The 22,954-nt window shown below is 46.4% G+C and overlaps 1 protein-coding gene across 1 annotated transcript; it reads right to left on the reverse strand.

Moving 5' to 3' along the window:
* Positions 1 to 4,113: 4,113 nt before the first annotated feature.
* LOC138566461 (protein SPMIP1) lies at positions 4,114 to 12,250 on the reverse strand. Its single transcript, XM_069643778.1, has 2 exons — positions 11,711 to 12,250; positions 4,114 to 4,864 (listed from the first exon to the last, which is right to left on the reverse strand). Exons 1-2 carry the CDS (start codon positions 12,138 to 12,140, stop codon positions 4,734 to 4,736), a joined length of 561 nt encoding a protein of 186 aa, XP_069499879.1. The 5' UTR covers positions 12,141 to 12,250; the 3' UTR covers positions 4,114 to 4,733.
* Between the last annotated feature and the right edge of the window lie 10,704 nt (positions 12,251 to 22,954).

Here is a 22,954-nt window from a genome sequence, read left to right on the forward strand (position 1 = left end):
AGGTCCCTACGGGAACCTTTCAGGTTGGTTTCTTTATTTTGCAGCAAGTTCCCAATTTCTATTAGCAGGATTTGTATTAGTCTGATAATTCAAGCTTCCTTGAATACAACAGTAAGATGGAGGCAGCGTATGTTTATTGGCAGTACTGCTAGGTGCAGGGAGAGACCATCAGAAAATATGGATTTTACTTTAGAGGTTTGCAAGTTCCAGGAGATTTTAAAGTAGGAACCTTCCTGGTAGGAGGTGATCCAGGCAAGAGCAGGTTTATGGAACAAAACGTCCTGGAAGGTCAGGGGGAGAGAAGTTTTGAAAGCAGCATAGAGTTTCAAAAGAATGACTATAGAAGAGAACTTGGAGTGGTGAGACAGAAGGTGGAGACATGCATGAGTGCAGTCTCTGTGGAGTGTGTACTACAGAGGCCAGATTGAGGTGGATCCCCAAGGCTGTTATCTTCAGGGTACTTGGTGATCTTGTTGAAGACCATCCATTCAAGGACCTTAGAATAATGGGGAAGGAGGAAAGCTGGGCGATAATTCATCGGGACATATGGGTCAGCATAAGAGTTCTTCAAAAATGGTAGCAAAGTTGAAGGTTTGAAAGAGGCAGGGAAGAGCCCAGCAGAGGCAAAAAGGTTAAAGAGTGCTGAGGGATTTGGGCAGGTGATAGTGCTGACACACAATCCTGACTGTCATCCAGCAGTGGCACTGAGGGATACGGGCAGGTGATTGAGCCATTACAATACTGCCAGTAGCCATGCCGGTATAACAGGCATGACTGCCACCAGTATCAATTTTTTCCCGGCTCCCGTGAATGGGCAATTACCGGGTCATTACGGCCCGCCAGACCCGGTAATTGTCCATTCGCGGGAGGTCGGATGCACTGGCACCATTCAGAATGGTGCCGTGCATCCAACATGTGCTGCTTGCGGGTGCCGGTACGTCAGACCTGGCAGGCGGGAAACCTCACGCGAGCAGAACTCGTAGTTTGCCGGTCCGGTAACAATGGTATCGGCAAGCTTACCGGTACCGTTGTTACCAGACCGGCAAGCTTATAATGAGGCCCTATGTCTTTGAACATTTGGGGAGCAAACAGATCGATAGGAGGGTGAGATAGGTTGGCCCTGTGAAGGATTGGTGCTAATTTGATAGGAGCAGTAGGTGGGACGTAGTTGAGAGTGGAAGAGGTAGAAGGTGTTGAGAGGCAGATGAATACGTCATCCATAGCTACTGCCCCTCCCCTGACCCTTTGCCTAAATCATGAGCCAGAGGGTATTTCCTGCAGTGCATCTTCTCCTCCCCTTCTCTCGTAGCCTTCAGCCACAATTCACTCCGTCTAGTACCTCAACCTCTCCCCATCCACCACCTCCACCACTGCTGCACCCACAACCCTCAAACCCGACCCTCACATTCTTTCAGGATATTTACATCCTCAACAGATCCAAACGGGGAGTTACACTTTGCTGCTTTTGACCCTAGTGATCCTCTGGGAACCAATCAGAGTTCCCAGCATGGCTCCCAGCCTTCCAACCAGGATTCAGGCAGAGTCCTGGGTAATGTAGGCCCAGTGAGCTTTGACGTTGAGGTAGGAGTCTCAGATGGTATACAGGATCCTCTAAAAAATGCAGGATGTGGCAAACAAATGGCTTTAAAAAGAAAATCCATTCAAATGATCTGGTCATGTGACCCGCTCAAGGCCAATCATGGTGATCAAGATGGCTTCCCGACTTCCAGTCAGGATGCAGGCAGGGTCATTGATGTTGTAGATCCAGTGAACTTTGTGTTTGTGGCAGGACCTTCATATGGTGGAAGCAGCATATGGTGGACAGGAGTCTTCTTTCCTCACAGGCCATCCAAGCAAAGGATAGGATCTGAGAGACTTCTATTGAGTGCTTTATTTGTAAAATAAAATCAAAAATAAAGAGCCCAAATATTTTCCAGCAAGCCCGACACACATCAGGGTGGCGTACTAACTGATCTCTGTTGACACCTCCCTCAGTTGTTCGACACTATAACATATTTGGGGTTAAAGCTGCAACTCCTACCAGCTAGTTGAGGTGGATGGATGTACTAACGATGACAGACGTGCAAATACCAACAAACATTGCATAAAATAACATTGCATATTAGTCGTGCCTTGAAATCAGGTTCTTATTTAATTGCTTATTTAAACACATCATTAACATTTTGCGCACATTATACAGTTGGCAAGTAGAGCATGGTGACCATTTACCCACAGGGAAAAGAACAAACATTCCTTCCTCATACAGTAAATTGGTGGGCAAATGCAGGCATTACTTAAATCCTGAACTTGCCTGTGAAACACTGCATCATGATCCTCTTGTATATATAGATTGGCACACATGACAGGCCCTCCACTTTGGCAGTGGCCTTATCCTGGCTTTGCTCCTCTGTTGGTGCTGTTGACTGTCATTTTAGTGTCATCCCATCCTGCTGTTGCAGTGCTGCTGGTTCTTACAAAAGCAAATCAGAGCTGCCACAATGTCATGCAGGCTGACTGGAGCACTCTCAGCTTCCAACTCATTGTTATCCATGAAAACTACCACAACCCGACGTGCCTGCATCATCTGATTCTTGGGTAACAATGAGACGCTCAGGATGCAAAGCCCTGCCCAGTGCACACTGTTGTTGCTTGTTGTGTGACTATAATTGTTCGATAGAAAAAATAAGAAAGTTAGGAAAACACTACATCATAATCAAATTGAGTCTGGGGCAGATCAACACAGGGAGTTGTTAAATGTGCTGGGCCTTCGTGTTACTAGATTGTCAAGTCAGTATCCCATTTTTGAGCTCCTACATGATGACAGGACTCATTAGGACCCTGGTGGTGATGGCATGAACGGCGCCGGTAAGGCACCGGCACCGTTCATACCATCCCGCTACATTACAAGTTTTGGCTGCGGGTTCCTGGCAGCCCGCCAGATGTTACCATGGCGGGCTGTGCGGCACCCGCGAGCATAACTTGTAATTGCGCCGGCAGCCGGTGCAACCATGCTCACCACCCTCCATTCTGCCCTATAGGGCAGAATGGGGATCGGGAGCCCGGCAATACCGCCACCCGTGAATGGGCAATTACCGGCCCATTCATCTCATAATGGGCCGGTTATTTCCCAATCGCGGGCGGCGGTGCCGGTAGAGAGCATGGCAGTAGTCGTGCCTGCCATACAGGCACGGCTACCGCCATGCTCGTAATGTGGCCACTGTCGCTACTCTTGGTACGTCGCACGGAACAGGTGGCCAGAGCCAGCTCCAGGATTCGATATCTGTGGGGTCAAGTACATACACTGCGAGGCCACATACTTATGTCTCCGAACATCTACAAATATTGTAGTTTTAAGCAGGTTGCTTGCATTAGCTATGTCTGCCATCTGGCTCCGTAACCAAAATATGAACATGAGATCGCCTCTCTATCACCTTATTACACGAATATGACATCATCCTTTTATACACGCTACTAGTATATGGGGCAGTAATCAACATTATGTTTGTGGCATTGACTAGCAAAATAAGTCACAGTGAGAATCAATAGGCTTGCAATGCCTGCAGTATAAGTTATGTTATTATGCTTTTGTACTGCCTTGAATCACCAACATTGTAGATTCAAGATGTCTGCTGCTAGCGTATATTGTGGGCACAGCATCATGGAAAGTGTTTGACAGTAGCAATGCTGGCACATTCTAGCCACAGGAATCATGGCAATGTTCTTTGCTCCTGTGTACTGTTGGTGACCAAGCATCTATTATTTTTTTCATTTGTTATCCTACAGAAGCAAAAGTACAATGTGTAGCTTTTTCCACATTTTTTTGCACTTTAGTGCTGTAAAATGCACGATTCCAACACATTTAAAAAAACGTTTTTGTAAGCGTGAACAGTCATGAAGGCTCATAGCGCAGTTCGGGCTCTCTCACTACACTCGGTCACTCATGCTAATTCAGGGGAAATACTAACACCCCTCCACTGAACATTTTAACCAGCATCTACTGACCTTGAATCATGTTGAATGCTGCTCCCTTTAAGGAGCCCCTCTGTCCCCTAAGCACCAAAAGCATTTCATAATGTGGACATGTGAACACAAAACACTGCATCTCAAATTGACCCAACTAAAAATCGTATTTATTATTAACATCACGTAGTAACAATTTTAAAAGTAAAACAATCTTCTCAAACATGACACGTATTCAAACTACTAATACCCCCCTTCTGCCCCCCCCAAACCCCACTAGCTGAAAAGACTTGTTGTAAAGGCCTATTGAAGAAAGCGCTTATATTACAAACATGACGCTGTGGGAATGAGAACTTCTCTGTGGGTGTTTGCAAATGCACCGCTCTCACGTGTGCTTACTCCTCCTTTAAAGGGCTCATCTAGTTAAATAGTTCTTCATAGCTAAAATGTTACACCATCTTGCTTTGGGGATTTTCTCAGCCACCACTCTCCACACCCCAACAAATGATCAGTGTGCATATTCCTGACCGATTGATGATGTGTAAGAGGGAGCGCAAAACTTAAAATCTCGCTAGACTGGATCATTTCACAAAACAGGTCTTCTGAACCGGTGAGGTCACACTGCTTCATTTTGATGATAGGTGATTCCATGTGTGCGGAGAAGGCGTGTCTTCTTGGGTAATCTCGGCATACACTCCCCTGATTATTATTATAGACCGATCTATCCAGTCTTATTGAGGCGACTCCTCGGTTGCACACTGGTTCCATCCAACTCAAGCCAAGGAGTTCAGCATCCTGTCGGTTTTGGATGGGTGGTGGAAGACCCCATTTCTGATGAAGAACGTATCCTTGACTATTGCAGACCGCCCATGGATTGGGTTGGGGGCATCCTTGACAACATCACCTGGAAGACAAACATGTATTCGATTATTTCAAGCATCAACATGGTTTTTGGATGGTTGGGAGGGAAAATGAGTCACAAAACAATATTTGAGGGCAGGACCTGAGAAATATTTCCTAGCCTAGGAAGCATAAATAACTTCCCAACGAGGCAACATGTCCTTAGTAAGGAATCGCCTGCGTTTTTGATCATTACAATATATACCTTGAATTAAGTGGGAAAAAAATCTGGTTTAAAAAAGTGTCTTGAATATATTTGTTGAGTAGTCAAACAAATCTACTACAAAATGTTCAAATTATAAACAGAATTTAAATAAAAATAAATCAATGCCGGTTCCAACCCCAGGGCGATAAACACCTCAGGTTAAAAGCTTACTCCTGATACGCTTATACCCCAAGAGATACTTTCTAATCCCAATGATATCTCAAAGGGATAATGGGCCCAAGCCCCGCCCACCTGTCAATCACTATAAACTGTTGGTGCCTTCCTGTTTTGCTGCCCTTTTCCCCCTACTTAAGCAGCCCTCCAGCTCTTTTAGTGAGCAGGCACAAGTGGCTCTAGGTAACATGGCCTAAGCCCCACCCACCTGTCAAAAACTTTAAACTGTTGGTGTCTTCCTGTTTTCCTGCCCTTTTTCCTATGTAAGCAGCCCTACAGCCTCTTTTCCTTTGAAGTTGGTGAGCAGGTGCAAGTGGATCTAAGTCACATGGCCTAAGCCCCACTCACCTTCTTAGCCCTGCCTCTTCCTTTCTGCTCTTAACTCTTAGATTAAAAGCATCTCTCGCCCCGGGAGTCTTAGGTGAAGAGCATACAAAGAAAAGGGCAATTCCTGTTTGGACCGTTCAGAGCAGAAGGACCCAGGACCCGATCCCCTGCTCAGACAACAGATAAGCATGCAATGACATCTGTTTTCTCCCTCCGTCCCCACAGGCCTTCCCCACCATCATCAGGCAACGCCCATGTCAATGACATTGCCCTTCCTCTAAGGCATGGACTCTACAATTCAGCAACCTCACCCACATCAGTCCCAGGCCCATCAGCACCCCCTCACCATCCACAAGAAGGGAGGTGCTCGCCAACATCTGCTCAGCTATCACCCTTGCAGCAGACAACGCCGACCTCATCACTACACACGACATTGATGCCATATTCATCACCAAGACCTGGCTGACACCCACCTCCACCCACATCCTATACATCCTTGTGCCCGACAGCTACAGCATCCAACACAGAGACTGGCCAAACAAGACTGGCGGAGACCTTGCCGTCATCCACAAGACCTTGAGGCCCTGCACCAGACTTGATGTCGACAACATTGGCTCTTTGAAGTCCTCTCCTGCCACTTCCCGCTCTCTCCGACCGACAGTGTCACCTTCCATCTCATCTACAGACCACCCAAACCCAACACTGCCTTCATCAGAAACTTCACTGACCTGGTCACCACCATGTCCGTTATGACGGCAACAAAATCTGCTTAGGCAACTTCAGCCTCTCGGGCAACAAGGCCACCAAACCGATGAGGGAAGCTCTCCTCTGCCTTCTCAATACCCTCAGCCTCACACAGCACACAAAAGCAGCATCACACAAGAAGGGTAACATCCTCAACCTAATCATCATTGGACTGTCTTCCCTACAGCTCTCCTCTCCTGCTTGACTGGTATGACCACACAGCCGTGCCTTTCAACATCCTGCACACCACCCCAGTCAAGCACTCCCAGCAAAAACATATCAGACAAACCAAGTCCTTCTAGAAATCCCGATGGACAACCTTGCCAACCTCCACCTTACATGGATCGAATACCACCAACCGGACTGTGACCCTCTACCGAAACCACTCAACGCCACCCTCTCAACCTCCATTGACCGACACGCAGCTCTGAAACACTGCACTTGCAAACCGAAACTGTAAGCAGCATGCTACACACAATAACTCAACCGCAGCAAAAGAGTTATCAAGAAACGAGAGAAAACCTGGCACTCCTCAAAGAACTCCGAGCAAGCCACTGACAACTAATCAACACAGTCAAGACCGCCTCCTATCAGAATACTATAGCAGAAGCCGACAACAAAAGCAGAGCCCTCTCCAAAGCGGTCAAGCACTGCGTTAACCCGCTACCTGGCCCTGCCATATCACACTCCATCTCAAAATTCACCGCCATTAAAACACCTATCTACATCAACAAAATCAGCAATATTTGCCAGCACAAATACACCCGTTCTGCATCAACAGACCCACCTCACGTCCCTCCTGGCGAAATCTCCACACCCTGGACAACATTCAAGACACTCTCGACAGAGGACCTGGTCAAAACCCTGACCACCCACAAAGCAACATCGTATTCAGACAACATCCTCCCAGCATCCATCCTCAAGACCCTCCCTGCAGAATCTCTCCTTCCCTACCTTGAGATCATCAACCACTTCCTAAATCAAGGCACCTTCCCACTGACCTTAAAAACAGGACAAAACTTACCTCTACTAAAGAAACTCACTCTAGATCCTGACAACCTAATTAACCATCGCCCCATCACCCATCATCGAGAAAGCGGTAGCCACACAACTGGAGCAGCACATCAATACCAACCATCTCTTCCAAACCTACCAATCTGGGTTCAGACCCAGATGCAGCATGGAGACAACAATCATACAGGTGGTCAACAACACCCTCAACATCTTAGACGAGGGCCACCCCTGCATCCTGGTTCTACTCAACCTCTCAGACGCTTTTGACACATTAGACCGACAAGCGCTTATGGCCACCCTACATCGGTGCATGGGGATCAGCAACCTTGTCCTACGCTGGTTCAAGTTCTACCTTGCCAACCGCCAGCAGTTTGTTCAGACTCCTCTAGATCGCCAATGCTACCCGTCACTTGTGGAGTCTCACAGGGTCCCATCTTCTGCCCTGTGATCTTCAATCTATACATGGTGCCGCTGGGAACCCTCCTAGCGACACACAACATCCACATCCATCAATACGCTAACGACACACAGCTATACCTCAATATCGACTCCATCAAGGACATCCAAAGGCTCAAAACCTGCCTCTCACTCATCCAGTCGTGGATGTCCAGTGCATAGTTGAAGCTCCTCACCAACAGCACCGAACACCTAGACATACAGACCTGGCTATCAACCATGAACTCCGAGGGCTTCACAACCGGGCTCACCTCTTGCGCCAAGTACCTCGGATTCCACATCAACAAACACCTCTCCTTCAAGACACACATAGCTATGAAAACTCAGACAGCTTGTTATCTGTTCTCCCCCCTGCGGAAAGTCAAGCGCTTCCTCCCTCTTTAGCAGCTTTAGATCTACCATTAAAGCACTGGTCCTATTTCACCTGGATGGGGGCAATGCCCTCCTGGAAAGCCTCCTGTCATTCTCCCTTGTGCCCCCAAGAAGTGTCCTACATGCGGCCGTAAGCCTCATCAAGGGTCTACCCAGATATGACCACATCACCCCGGCCCTCATCGGCCTTCACTGGCTCCCACTGCACACACGAATCACCTTCATGTCTTGCTGCAACATCTACAAGTCAGTCGCCCACAAGTCATCCAGCTACCTCACAGGGAAACTCAGCATCTCCGGCAGACAGCGCACCACCAGAAGCCCGGGCCTGTGCATACTTGAAATCCATTGCTGCAAAAAGGAAAGGACCAGAAAACAAGCCTTCTCTGCCTACGACTCAAAATTATGGAACCTCCTCCCCATCAGCATCAGACTCACCCCCTCACTCCTACAATTCGGAAAAGAACTCAAGACGCACCTCTTCAAGGAGTCTCTCCTCCTCAACAACTACGCCATTGCATCTCCCCTCGCACCACTGGACTTGCTCGACACCGCCGGCCCGTCTCCTCCCCACCACACGCTACAGCTGTACCCCTCCTCTGTTCCCCTCTGAATCCTACCTCTCCCCGCTCCGCTGTATGTCTGTTCTGTTGTTACTTCTGAAAAGCACTCTGTTAATCATCTGTACTGTTGTATACCTCTGTAAAGCGCTCAGTTATGAATTTGTATTGTTGTATACCTCTGTAAAGTGATGCATTGCTTCTAGAAGCTAGGTCCATGATCAATAAATAACCTAATAATAATAATAATAATAATAATGATCCTGCTGCCATAGTCTTTGTGTGACGTCCAGGGCACAGATGCCTCCACCGATACAACAGAAACTCAGTGGTGTGGCCCCATTCTCATTATTGCGTCTCAGCCCACCAGAACTCCAAAACATGCCTTCCAATTGGTTCTTCACAAAATCAATAAACTAACATCGCCTTCCCCCAGAAAGTTAGAAAGCAAAATACAAAGGACTTGATTCACAGCGCGTTGTTTTAACGCAAAACGTTGTGTGACTCGGGCCCACAGGGAGTCCTTCGCCCTGCAGGGAAAGGCAATCAGTAATCGCTGATGGGTTAATGTTCTCCCTAATGGGCCTCTTGCGTGACTTCAGTATTTCAGTGCCTCCAGGCATTGAGCAGCAGCAGCACGTGGGACATTGAAAGGGAAATCGGTCACTGATCGGAGACACCTGGAAGGTCCCATCCAGAGGCCGAATTAAAAACACTGCAGATGGATTACAAAATTAACTTACTTTTATTTCAAAGGAATGCGTTTTCATTTGTTTAATAATATTGTGGATTTTAAATCACTACAAGTATCAAGGAGTGTGATACATTGTAGTGCATTTAGTACAGGGTGGCAGCTTTTTCCACCATTTTATTTTGAGGGCAAACTTGCTGGTATTTCATTTCTCAGCAGTTTTAGAGATGGTTCTGTTATGAAAAGAGAACCCTTTGTGACCAAAACAAAATCATTAAAAAGAAACATTGGGAAAGCCAACAGTGCATTGCGGAGGAGGGTGCCAGAGGGCAAGTGCCCAGTAAGGAGCGGGGGAACTGGAGGTGGCGAGTGAAAGCGGGGCAACAAGGAGCGAGGGTTGGAAATAGTGAGGACAAGTGGGGCAAGCAGGGGTGAAGAAGAGTAGCGTTTTCTGGGGCCTTGTTTGAAGATGCACTTTGCAGCGGTTCAGGAGATGTACACGATGGAAATATGCCTGCAAGTGGATCCAGCAGAAACAATATGGAACCGGTCCTGCGCAACTTCCTGCAGGCCATCCTGCCTGAGTCTGCAGCTGCTGTTGCTGGCAGGGGTGGGGAATCTCAAGGGGTGCCGTGCCGGCTGCGAGTAGCTCATGCCAGCGGAAGCTACAGTGGACATCTTACACATGGTTATCGGATCCATAATGCAGAATATGGGGTTTGTTAGAAATATGTCGACCTGCAACACGCCATGAACCCCGAGTAGAGTGAAACGTGTCTGTGACGATCTATTGCGTTCCTGAGAGCGGGTCGTCTCGGGTTGATAAAGCTATATATAAAATAACACTATAATTATCTATGGAACAACAAAGCAAGCTGTTCAGCTTATGTGCGGACCAAAAATGCTCATTGCTGTGTGGCTCGGTTCTGAAGGTGAACTTCCAATGATAGCTGCTAGGTGGTGCTGTGGTGTATGTTTCTGTCACACCAGCAAACCCAATTACTTATTTTTTGTTGAATAGGAATACATATGTTGTGTGAAAAGCGTAAAAAATATGCTCGCTCATTTTTGATCATAGTTCTAATATGTGGAATTGCTGCATTACAGCACAGTATGCAGACACGGTGTCACTGACACCAGCGGAGAAAGCTGAGCTCGTCCTCTTTGAGGACTCGCTGACTCTGGCAGCAATTCCACCGCAGGTCGTGCTGTGCAAGGGCACGAACCCACCAAGCTACACATCCTGTGCCTGTTAGCGGAAAGGGCAGTGTGGGGCCTCCTCAAGCACCAGGCTCGCCAGCTGCAAAAAAAAAAAAACACGCCTTCATTCGAAGCAGTCACAGTGACAAGAAATGTGGCTGTGGTCACGCGCAGAAGGGTTGCGACGGCAAAGCCCGATCTGCACATGGTCTTTGCCCTCTCTGTTATGGCTTGGCAACTGAAGAACAATGGTCTGGACTTGGGGTTGCCAGAGGTTTAAGGATCACTTTAAACCTTCCAGCCATCACCTCTTTGTTTTTACAGCTGAATTTGCCCCAGGAAATGCACCCTCTGGGTCCGGCTTGAAAAGGGCACGAATTGGGGATTAGTGGTAAACTGTGGAATACAACAGTGGTCTGATGGTACAGGTACACATCGACCTCTGATCAGGGGTACATTTGAAGCTGTGTGTGCCTACCAAACTGGCACACAGTAGTGGGCGTCCACCCGAACACGTTTCTCCTGAACATCCCACCCAGGCCCTTATTTGCCGAGCTGCCACAATGTCTCATGTCAGACATGAATAGCTGGTCCAGTCTTGTTATTTACTCTTTGTATTCGGGGAATTGCAATGTTCCATTTATAATAGGAAACGCTAAACTACAAGTACCAGAACACAAAGAAAAATGTGAGCTATTTGCGCCTGGCATTGAACCCCAGTTGAAAATGTAGGCATGTAAATCACACGCCGGAGTATGAAGAAGAGCTGTGTTCTTTTTTAAGAGTAACCACAAGATTATACAACAAAAAAACTGCTATTCCGATGCAAATAGACTTCGTCACTTCAGGGTACTGACAAGGAAGCGCCATGGACGCTACAGCGGTGCAGAGGCCTTCCGCGTTTCCTGCATCCTGGGACCTTTAGCCCTGAATTGTCCTTAACGACCACAAACATTGGAAGGCGAAGAGTTGTATTAATGACCGTCATAGCACAGGCAGGGAACTTGGGAGCCCGCAGAAGGGACAGCGCCGACTGCGTGTATTGCTGGGGCTGTCTACTCGCAAGGTGCAGCGTTACAGGGCGCAAGCGGCGCAGCACGGCCTCACCTATTCTCCACCCATACTCCCAGGAGGACAGCACGGGGTGCGGGAACTTCTCCTCGGGGCCCTCTCGCTTCCTCCTCTGCAGGTACATGGACCTGCCCTTGCCCTCCTTGGAGAAGCCATCGTAGAGCAAGTTCCGCGTCAGGGGAGTGGCAGGCCTCATCTCGGCCTGGGAGAAGGCGTCCTGGCTTCTGAGCAGCTCCCTCGGGGCTGGGCGCTCGGCCTCCCTCTCCTCTTTCACGGGAGAGCTTATCATGGGCAGTGTGGGCACCGCGGGCAGCTTGGTCAGCACTCGCCTCCTCCTGGCGCCCAGCGGCGGCTGCTCCTGCTGCTGCTGCCCGTACTTGAGCTTCCAGGACACCCTGGTGTAAGCCTCCTTTTCAATCAGCTCCTTCCATGTGTTCTGGTTCCTGGTGGTCAGCAGGTCCTTCATGCTTGGGCCGTGGTCGGGGTGCGGCCGGGGCACCGAGGGTACCTCTGCGGGACGGGCACTGTTTCAGCACCACAGCCCTGTGTACAGTTTTGCGCCCTGGTCTCCAGGGAGACGGCCCTGTGCTGGGGGCGAGGCTTCAGCTCTCCCCAGACTCGCAGGGCAGAGGCAAGGACACTCGGAATCGAATGACAGCCATGGGACAAAAAGACAAAACAGAGCGCACTGCCAAGGCAGCGAGGAGCAAACAGACAAGTTGCCCCGTGCGAGGGAGACTCTGCTTTCGTACATTGCATACTGGTCATTAAGGTTTTATTTCTTTCCATTGTAAATGGATAGATGTAATTTCCCGCATGCAAAGAAAGCAAATATTAAAAAAAACAATATATTTTGCACAGTTACGATATTTTTTGTTACCAGGTACTGACAACACATGCGGGTTCACAGCGCTCCTTGCGCCAGCTAAGGGTGCAGGGGATGTCTGCCACTTCAGCGTTACCATTTACAGCCGAGCACCCCAGCAGGGTCTCTTGCTGGGCGCCAATTACTTATCATCCTGTCGGTCTCAGTTGCGTGTTGTAAGGCGTGTTTATCTGCACACCTCCCTTAAAGCAAACCCCAAACTGCCCTCCACTGACTCTTCAATTTTTACCTGCATTGACGAAAACAAAAACGAAATACGATTTATGTTCTCTTTTTTATATAGTTAGTTGCTGTTTTTACAAGTTTGAAAAAGAACGTGTGCTGTATTCGTCGTTTTGTGAACGTTTTGCTTTGTACTTTGTCCAATGTCAAGCTGTAACAGAATAAAAACAAACGAAATACAATGAATATACTGCTCAAAACTTGTTTGCATACAGGTATAATCTCATCATGCATTGACACACGATCTATGCCTGTGACAAAGAATTCCCAGACTGCCTATGGCTATCTCTCATACACCTCAAAGGACGGCTGGGTAGGATGTAAGTACTGTGACGAGGAAGGCTAGGAGTAATGTTGATTACCATAGGTAAGTTAGGCATATATTATACTGCTCAAATCTTGTTTGCATACAGGTATAATCTCATCATGCATTGACACACGATCTATGCCTGTGACAAAGAATTCCCAGATTGCCTATGGCCATCTCTCATACACCTCGAAGGACGGCTGGGTAGGATGTAAGTACTGTGACGAGGAAGGCTAGGAGTAATGATGATTACCATAGGTAAATTAGGCATTACACCCAACTTCCTTCTTTTTTTTATCCCTGCCTTTCTGAAAGGATGAATACCGAAGCCGATGCTTCAGCACCCAACCAATGAACGAGGCAAGGTAAACCCCTCTTGTTGGCAATATCAAGACACAACTTAATATAAACCCGGACACATACACCAGAGCAAATGACTGACTGCCCATGTAGTCGTCTAATCATGCCAGCTAAGGAAACACGTGGTGCTCTGCCCAAGAGAACATAGCAAAGGAAAGAGGTGATGGCTGGAAGGTTTATAATTAATCTTCAACCTCTGGCAATTGTACTGGGCAACCCTCCAGACCATCGTTCTTCACCTGCAAAGCCATAACAGAAAGGAGAAAGGCCCAATGCAAATTAAGCTTGGTCGCACCCCCAAAGGGTCATCCATCCTGAAATGCGTGGTCACTTCCCTTCTGTACAAGAGCACAAGCAACCCCAGGTTTCGGCCTCATTCAGCATTTTTCTTCCTGTCTCTTGGGCGTTATGCTTCTATGATTGGCTTCATTCCAGCACTGCCTCGATCTTCTGTGTGAGGTGCGTGTGTCACTGAATGCACTCTAGCACCACCACGTTATTTCCCACGGGGTCTGAACCGTCTGATTATTCAGCGTGACGTCTTCAATACATCCTGGTCGCGAGTAGGGTAACTGACTTAATAAAGTACAGCACAGCACAACCCCACATCGCAATGTCATGCAAAGACTTATTTTTTTAATTGAACACGTTTAGCACCATGCATTTGCGAAGGGTATTTAATTCGGGTGTGGGGGGGTCGACACCTTGCGGCACACTTTGGCACCACACCCTACTACCTCATATCCATTTTCTCTGTAGATGACCATTACATCCTCAACAGAGAAAAGGACCTGAAAAGTATGGCACGGCACAGTGCCTAACGCAAGGTATTTTTTATTTCATTGAACATCCTTAGCACCATGGAGGTGCCAAGAGATGTTAATTGGGAAAGAACAAACTTTCCTTGCAGCCCACCTCACCACTATGCCATATTTCCTGAAATCCATTTTCTCAGTTGATCACTGTGACATCATCAACAGATAAACAGACTTCGTAAAATAAGGCACAGAATAACAGCAACTGCAAGGTCATTTTCCTTCTTTTATTATTATTTTTTTACACACCCTTAGCACCGTGCAGGTGCTAAGGGTGGTTAATTAGCAAAAAAACACAATGACCTTGCAGGAGCACTCTGGCGCAACGCCCTACTTCCTCAAATCCATTTTCTCTTTTACTGACCGTGACATCATCCACAAAGAATTACACTTCAGAAAGTAGAGGACAACACCACGCCACAATGTCCTATTTCTTTTATTTAATTAAACACCCTTAGAACCCTGTAGGCGCCAATGGTGTTTAATTGTGGGGAAAAACACATTTACCTCGTGGCACACCTCAGCACCATGCCATAGTTCCTGAAATTGATTTTCTCAGTAGATGACTATGATATCATCAACAGATAAACAGACTTAAGAAAATACGGCACAGCTCAACGCTAAACCGCAAGGTCATAATTCTTTTTTTTATTAAACACTATTTGCACCATGTAGAGCATACAGCCCACGTTTCAAGCATCATGATTGGCTAGCATCCCCTTCCACGAACGTAGTGAAATGCAGTGGCTACACCACTGCCCAATTCTTCTCAACTCTTTCCTATAAATATAAACATAACACATTTAACTCCACAACATCAACTTCTAATATACAAATGTACAAACTAAATCGAGAATCGCACTTCTCGAACTAATACTCATACATCTTTTACTCTGGGAAAATAAACTTCAATTTTTTTTTATATTGTATACTTTTCATTAGTAACATTTTACAAATCGAGAAATCATGCAAAACAGTGCAAATGTATCTCTGTGCCTACTGCCTCTTTCACCAAACTAACACTACTCTACCTCCTTTACACCCCTCACATCCATACTTCAAACAAATCAAACATTAAACAAGCCTAAAAGCAACTTTTGCACCAATCATGACTTCGAGATCCGCTCTGTAGAGAACATTGGATCGAGAAGCACCTTTTTAACATTGTATAATCTTTGATAGCTTCGTCTAAAGAATCAAGAAATCATGCAGATTTATTTCATGCCCACGGCCCCTTTCCTAAAACTGACAACATTAATCCACCTCCTTTATACCCCTCACAACCGCTCTGTACAAACCCGACTTTGAGAACCACTTTGAAGAAAACACTGAATCAAGAAGCATTCCCTCACATCGATTGAAAATCTCAACCAATCAAAATGAAACAAAATTTAACCATGGCTCCGCCACGAACGCGCCTCACTGACAGACTTTATATTCACACAACAAAGTTGAATAAAACAGCTCTCGATCGAATAACACAAATGCGAAATGTCAAGTCATCTTAATATAACCCACTACACAATTGTGATCGATATAGAAAGCATTCATATAATTAAATCTCCTCCCCTAACTAGCAATCACACTGGCAACCACATCTCAGTGTATCATAGTTTGAGTATTTACTCCCCCCCTCGCCCCCGTTTGTGCTGGTTTTCAATCTCAGCAAAACGGTTGGAAGAAAAAAAAAGTGACACCATCCCCAAACCTTCACCAATCATCCTTCCTCACCTTGCCCACATAATCCCTGACGTCAAGAGTGCCCGATGTACACCCTTTAAATCATTTTAAGGCACTTTTCAATGTTGATTCGGGACTTGATTCTCGAATTGTGTAATGGAACTGAAAAGCTTGGCAGCACCAATGTATCATATGATATTTAACTAACATTTTGGCTACAGGGACACCCCACTCTGCGCCAAATAAAAAAATAAAAAAAATAAACACTGGACGAATTTGCGCAAAACAAGAAAGGATTTTCATTGAGCGCTTCATGCCCAACTTGTTTTTTATTTCGTGCAAATCCTCTAGCGGTTTGGACTGTGCTGCTAGAAAATGAATGGAGAAGTGAAAACTATAACCTTTTTTGACCCTTTATATCTTTAAACTGTAACTCGGATTTGCATGAAACGATCCAATCCTGGGGGTTCCAGGGCCTTATATAGGAATGTCAAACGCTGGGCTGATCTGTGCTACAGCTCAAAAGTTAACCATAGAATCTTCGCTTTTCCTATGGATGATAGGTTTCACCTTAACAAATTGCTCTTAGAATGCTTGTGTAACAACTCAGGTCACTTCTTCATGGATAGGTTATATATATGTGCTTGCCAGCTGTTTCTATACCTTTTAAATTCAAGGGCCTATCAAGTTTGCCTCCACCTTTTGGTTCAGTACCTCAGGGGCGTTGCTAGGGGGGGCTAAGAGGGCTATAGCCCCTGATCTTTTGGTTGTAGCCCCGGATAGAATCTCAGGAGCTACAGCCAAAAGACTAGCTAGCCCCCAGTCCCAACAGTTCCAACATCGGCTTAGCCCCGGGTCTTTTCCAGACCTAGCAACTCCCCTGCAGTACCTCATAGGTTCCCAAAGCTCTTGTTTCATGCGCCTTAATAGATTCTCTACACCGGTTAGGTTGTCAGCACTTTTTTGGGTTCAAGTACCTTCTAAGGTTTTCACAATCTTAGATTCTAATGACAACCAGGCTTCTTAGCAAATCAAAAGTTTAGTCTTTTCCCAAGACTTCTCAGTGCCCATTGGGTCAAGTGCGCGTCAAGATGTCTCAGTGCCTTTTAGCATCAAAGGCTTGACCTACCTTCTCAGCACATTAGGGGACAAGAAGTTTTTAAGACACCACAGAGCCTTTTAGCATTTGAAGAGGGAAAATCAGAGTGACCCTTCCCTCCTGATGGGGCCCCTTCCCTCCTGATGGGGCCCCTAACTAGAAGAAGCACTCCTGACAGAACAACTATCGACTATCAGAGATTGCACCTAGTTGCACCGCTCCCAACGCAAGCTCACATCACAATAGACATCCAGCCATCCGCCCGCTCAATCCCACGATGGCAAGAGCCTTAGCCAACACAACCAATGGTAACCAAGACAGAGCTGGAGACGATTATATGGACCAACTCGATTGATGTCCCCGCAAACTATGTTGCAGGTCGATAGAGACTTCATGACCACATAGCTGCGACAAGAAGCACACGTACAATAGGCACAATCAGGACACACACACACCACTCCACTTAAAGAACATACGTGTGTAGTTCTATGAGGTAGAGGACAGTGATACACATCCTGTCTGTACGTTTGTTATTTTTCACATAGGCTCGCTATCGCACCGTAGAAATACAAGATGCCAGAAGAGCTTGTGTATATGCTTGCAGATGCTACTCGCTATTTACTCTATGGATGGACAGGAACACTCAAGGTACCCGACCACCTATTGCATGCTTTTAAACTTGAGCAATTATATTGGAAGAATAACCAGAATTTAGGTAGGCCTCGGATCAATCCAGCACACCAAACTCCTTTTGCAGAGATCTCAACACTGCAATCTGCTGCTGAGCGAGCAGAATCGCCCCAGTAGGGACTGCCACCGCCAAGGCCATAATGTTGCAATTGACATTCCTAACACACGGTGCGACGATGAGCCCAGCTACAGGGCAGGACACCTCCAGCTAAAATACAAACCAAATGTAAGTAATTCGACTTCCTTAGCGGTCTCCTCACATGTGATCCGGCCGACCTGACATGATGCCAAGACCTGGAAGCTGGGAAGATGCAGCCATCCCATGTCTGAGACTGAACCTTGCCACATAATTGCAACAATCCACCTACAATATGCGCTGGGACTGGACTGCTCTCATGGCATTTGCAAAGACCTCATTGTTACACACTGTCATCTTATTGATACATAGTATATGAGAGCAGGTGTCTCGCGGGCTGGGAACGACGTTGGTCCCAGGCTTGGGGGCCCGCAGCCTGACCAATCAGTACACTGGGGGACAGGGGCTGGCAGCCGGAATCTCCAACCAATCACCAGGGGTTCCAATGTAACAATTCTCAGGTAGCAATTTTTAGGGATGAACCAAGTATACCACCTGACAGTGTGCCCACCAATAACACGGCACCCTATATGCCTCCATACTGGACTTACCACTCTGGGAGCCAACCCAGGGTGGCGCTGGGTTCGGTGAAGGATTTTGGTAAGTGACGACAATTGTGATGTCACAAGTGTACAAAAAGGGTCTGTGAGCCTGAAATTAGCAAGATGTACTCAGTTGGAACGTGATGCCTTGTATGGTGTCCTTGCTTGTTTGATATAATAAAACGGCAGTTAACCTTTGCTCCTTATGTGGACCTCAACTTAATTGGGATATTGGAAGGAGTTAGGGCCTTCCGCGAGCTGGATGTCTGCTGCTAGGTACGGCTCTGCCGACCCCAGTATTTACCCTAACATATCAAAGGCTCTCCATGGCATCACATGTTTCAAGTGCTCCTCAAGCCATCTCAAGGCCATAGCACCTCAGTGTCTCCAGAACCATGGGGTTCAGGTGCTCTTCATGACTTCTCAAATGTTGGGAGCTCTTCGCCATCTTCTTTGCTTTTCTTGGACTCCAACCTGCACAACTCCTGCATCTGCATCTTTCCTTCAACCCCAACCCTCCATTCTGCCATTCCATTCTTTCCTTGCCCTGCAATATACTATGTACCTCATCATTTCAAAGGGATTGGCTGTGGCTTGGTTAATAATACCTCTAACATTCTATGGCATCTCATTCTGGGACTAAATACTCCATTCACCACCTAATTTTCCCTCTCTTTTTCCAACAGCATTCATGGATCTACGATAGCATGTTATGTTTATAAGAGAGTTTGTTTGGAGTTCGCTAACTAAGTTGGCTCACAGACCGCCATTGTCTGCCTTCATTGAATTTGATCTGTTTTAACTCACAGGGTGTATGCGTTCGACTGATAGATGCGGCATTAAAGCTCTACGTTTTCGCCCAAGCACATGTTTATTTCCATGGCTTGTTATTACTTTATGACAACATGCTGGACACTGGCCAAAATGTGCCAACTGGTTATATTTGCAGCGGGACGTGATGTGTTAACTGGGTATGAATACTGTGACATATTTGAGGAGGGTGTCCCCTTCTTCCCTAGGGGGAGACCTTTCCCAGGAGGCCAGGGCGGTGCATCCACAGTACAATAATATCCCTAGGGGTGGTGCACCGAGGGAGGATCATATGGGGAAGGAATCCCGCTATGGCATTGGGGACGATTATCACCAGGGAACACAGTATCACTCTGCTTTACCCCCTTTCCAAGACTAACTACTACTATCCCCTCCCTCGATACAGATAAAATATATTACTGTCAAGTTAGTGAAACTAACCTACATGATAATATTGAAGACCTAGACAGTATGAAGTATTATGCATGTTGCTAAACTGACCTGCATAATAATATTGAAAATGCATATAGTCAAACTAACATGCATAACACTGAAAATGCATATAGCCAAACTGACTTACAAAACAACACTGATAATAGAAAATATTGTGTGGGCAACTTGACAGATGGTACTGTGACGAGGAAGATGGCCAGGAGTGCATAGATCACTTACAAGCAACTGAATGAGCGGTCTAGCTTCCAGAGGCACACAAATTGGCTTGAAGGAACATATAAAACCAACGCAGGAGTTCCAACGGCTTTCAAGTACAGGCTCAGACGAAAGCGTTGGAACTTGAGAGAAGGAGAGCCATCCCTCAAAGAGGAGAAGCCGGAAGCAGAACCGGACGAGAGACTACGCAAGGAAGAAACAGAACACGCAGCCGGAAAGGAGTCTTAGACTGCAGCGAGGCTGCAGAACCCACTGGATGCCCCAACTCTGCTGGAGCCTCCTGGAAGGAGACAACTGCCCAGGGAGTGCAGAGACTGCCACGAAGTAGGCAAGCAGGTACGCAGGACGCCCGGGAGCTGTACCAGGTGCGGGGAAGCGCAGCAGTGAGCTAAAGAGACAGAGAAGGAGGGTATTGGTCACTACACCAAATAAGAGACCGTTGTTTGTTTGGCAGGAGAGTGAGCCAAACTAATACAACACACATGTGCAAGTATGGGACCTATTCCCAAAACCTTGAGGGTCTGGGACCTTGAAACAAGTGAGAGGGGTCTAGCGGTGCCATACACGAAATAAAAGACAGTTGTATGTTGAGCAGAAGAGTGATCCAAAGGAATACGTGCACAACCAAAACCACGAGTGTCTAGGACCCAGAAAACAAATGAGAACGTTGAAAACCTGGTAGGAGAGTAAACCAAGTGGATGCAACCCAATATTGCGAGTCTGGGACTCGCACTCACCAGTAAAACCCAAGTTCAAAGGCAAGAGGGTCTGGAACCCGACAGAGATCATTACCTATTTGATGAGAGGGTCTGGGACCCTGAAATAAACAAGAGACAAATGACACATTCAGAAAGGTCTAGGACCCTGAATCAAGTTAGAAAGAGTTGTAGACTTGGGAGGGAAGTGAACCAAGTAGTAACAATACAACATTACAGGTCTTGGACTCGCACCCACATGTGAAACCAAGGTCTAGAGCCAGGAAGGTCAGAGACCCCGAGGGATAACACCAAAGATAACCATGTGTTTAAAAAGGAACAAAACACGTCTTACAAAGCTTTGTGAGATTGGGACTCGCACCCATACACAAGATTGTTAATAACAGGATCAAAACCACAGGAATCCTAAGCTTGGCAGCAGAACATGACAAGCTGGTAGGATACGGGAACTCTACAACCAAGAAACTGTTCCTCCTGAGTTGTATCATAAAAGACATCCAAGGGACAGTACCTAAACCCTAAAATTGGGAACTTTTGCTTGGGAACAGAGTGTATCCCCCTGATGGGTATAGGGTTCCCTTTAATCGTAGGCTGAGTTGTGGGGATGCCCCTTCCTGGTGTACATCAAAAAGCACATGCGTCACAGCTCACTAGGGCAGAAGGTAAGAAATGCATTTAAAGTGCACTGAATAGTGGAATATAAAGTTTTCATTATATATCTATCATTAGTTATGTGAATTGTATGTGAAATCAGTGCTGCTTTAAGCCTCAAGTTTGCCTTTATCATGACTAAAACTGCATAAGTGAGGGTTTTATGTTCTGGCCACTCACCAAGACGATTTGGGGGGGGGGAAGAGAGAGAGAGAGAGAGAGAGAGAGAGAGGGGAGAGAGGGGAGAGGAGAGAGGAGAGAGGAGAGAGGAGAGAGGAGAGAGGAGAGAGGAGAGAGGAGAGAGGAGAGAGGAGAGAGAGAGAGAGAGAGAAAGGGTTCCTTTTTAGAATTAACAAATGTGCAGAGTGTTCCGATCGACTGGACTTCCTGTGAGGAAAGCACTGTTTAACAAGCCTTCAAGTCACGTTATTAGAGAGAAAGGCTGCTCTCAGCGCTTCAGGCGACGCTCTCTCCCTTAGGGAGTTAAGAAATGAAAACACGAGTCTGCAGTGAACAGTGCCAGACAAGTTATTTAAAGTGTCATGTTACCATTATCTACAAACTGTGCCTAAAGTACAGAGTTCAATACAATCCCAGTTTGTATGGGGTATGAACCCTTCTTGGGGAATACAGGAACCCACTGTGAATTCCTAGAAATGAAGGCTTGCCATAGACATTTGATTATGCTTGTAGAAGATTCAAGGAATACCTTTGTTTGCAAGGCAGTTGCACAGCTATCATCACCACATTGATGAATATTGGTTTGAATTGCTATTTTTTCTTTTGAGCTTACATTAACAGTCTTCATATTTGCATTGGGCTGCCTTCTCGGTCTCCCATCATTGTTTTAATGAACCTCCTGACTCCCACTGGCACAAGGGAGTATGTGATATGGTGACTGATTTCCGAACTGTGCGCTCTGAAACTGCATTTCCCTTTTTAAAAGCAGCATGAAGAATACAGACTTCTATAGGGAATAATATGCTGCAAACTAGCATGTTGCTCTGATTCCTGAATCTTAAACAGACGGGTATTTAAATGATGTGTGTTTCTTCAAATCTAGAGTCCTGCAGCACAAATGGAGAGAATCCCATCTGAGATGACTGAAGCCGCTCCATGAACTTCAATCTGCACTTGACCCAGGAAAGTGGGCAGTGAACTATTTCATCCTTTGCTTTCAGCAACTAACTGCAAGGCATATGGCCTCTTACCCAGAACTGTCTATATCACATGAATTGAGGCATTGTTACTTGTTTGTTTTGTCTACTTGGACTTTTTAATCCATTTTATTATACAGGCCCAGTTTTGTTCTGTTACTGATCATTCAGATGTGAATGTATTTTAGTCGGTCTGATGCTTCCATGATCCAGATTTGTGTTTCTCAGTAAATTATCACTCTAAGGAGGAGACAGAGTATTATATAAAAGCACCGCTGTTATACATTTAAATGGGCAATTTATTCAGAGTTATCCATGTGCAACAGTGTGAACTCTGCATATTACAATTAATATGGAGGGCTGATTATTTGTATTGATTGGGCTTTCCACACTGCCAGTCCAGAGGTGTGGTAGTGCTCTCAGAGTTTATTAAATTAATTCAGGCTATTAGTATTGGTACCTTCACTCTCATATGTGAGCGTTGAAGGACCAGTTACAAGAGCATACCACGCTAGTAAGAAATAGAGAATACCACGCTAG

The sequence above is a fragment of the Ambystoma mexicanum genome, chromosome 2p, assembly GCF_040938575.1.
Source record: "Ambystoma mexicanum isolate Mex_15411 chromosome 2p, UKY_AmexF1_1, whole genome shotgun sequence".
In the NCBI taxonomy this organism is placed as follows: Eukaryota; Metazoa; Chordata; class Amphibia; order Caudata; family Ambystomatidae; genus Ambystoma; species Ambystoma mexicanum.

Coding starts and splice junctions, on each gene's coding strand:
- LOC138566461 (XM_069643778.1), bottom strand. CDS start 12,140: ATGAAGGACCTGCTGACCACCAGGAACCAGAACACATGGAAGGAGCTG. Junction 4,865..11,710: donor GGAGTATGGGTGGAGAATAG/GTGAGGCCGTGC, acceptor TTTGTCTTCCAG/GTGATGTTGTCAAGGATGCC.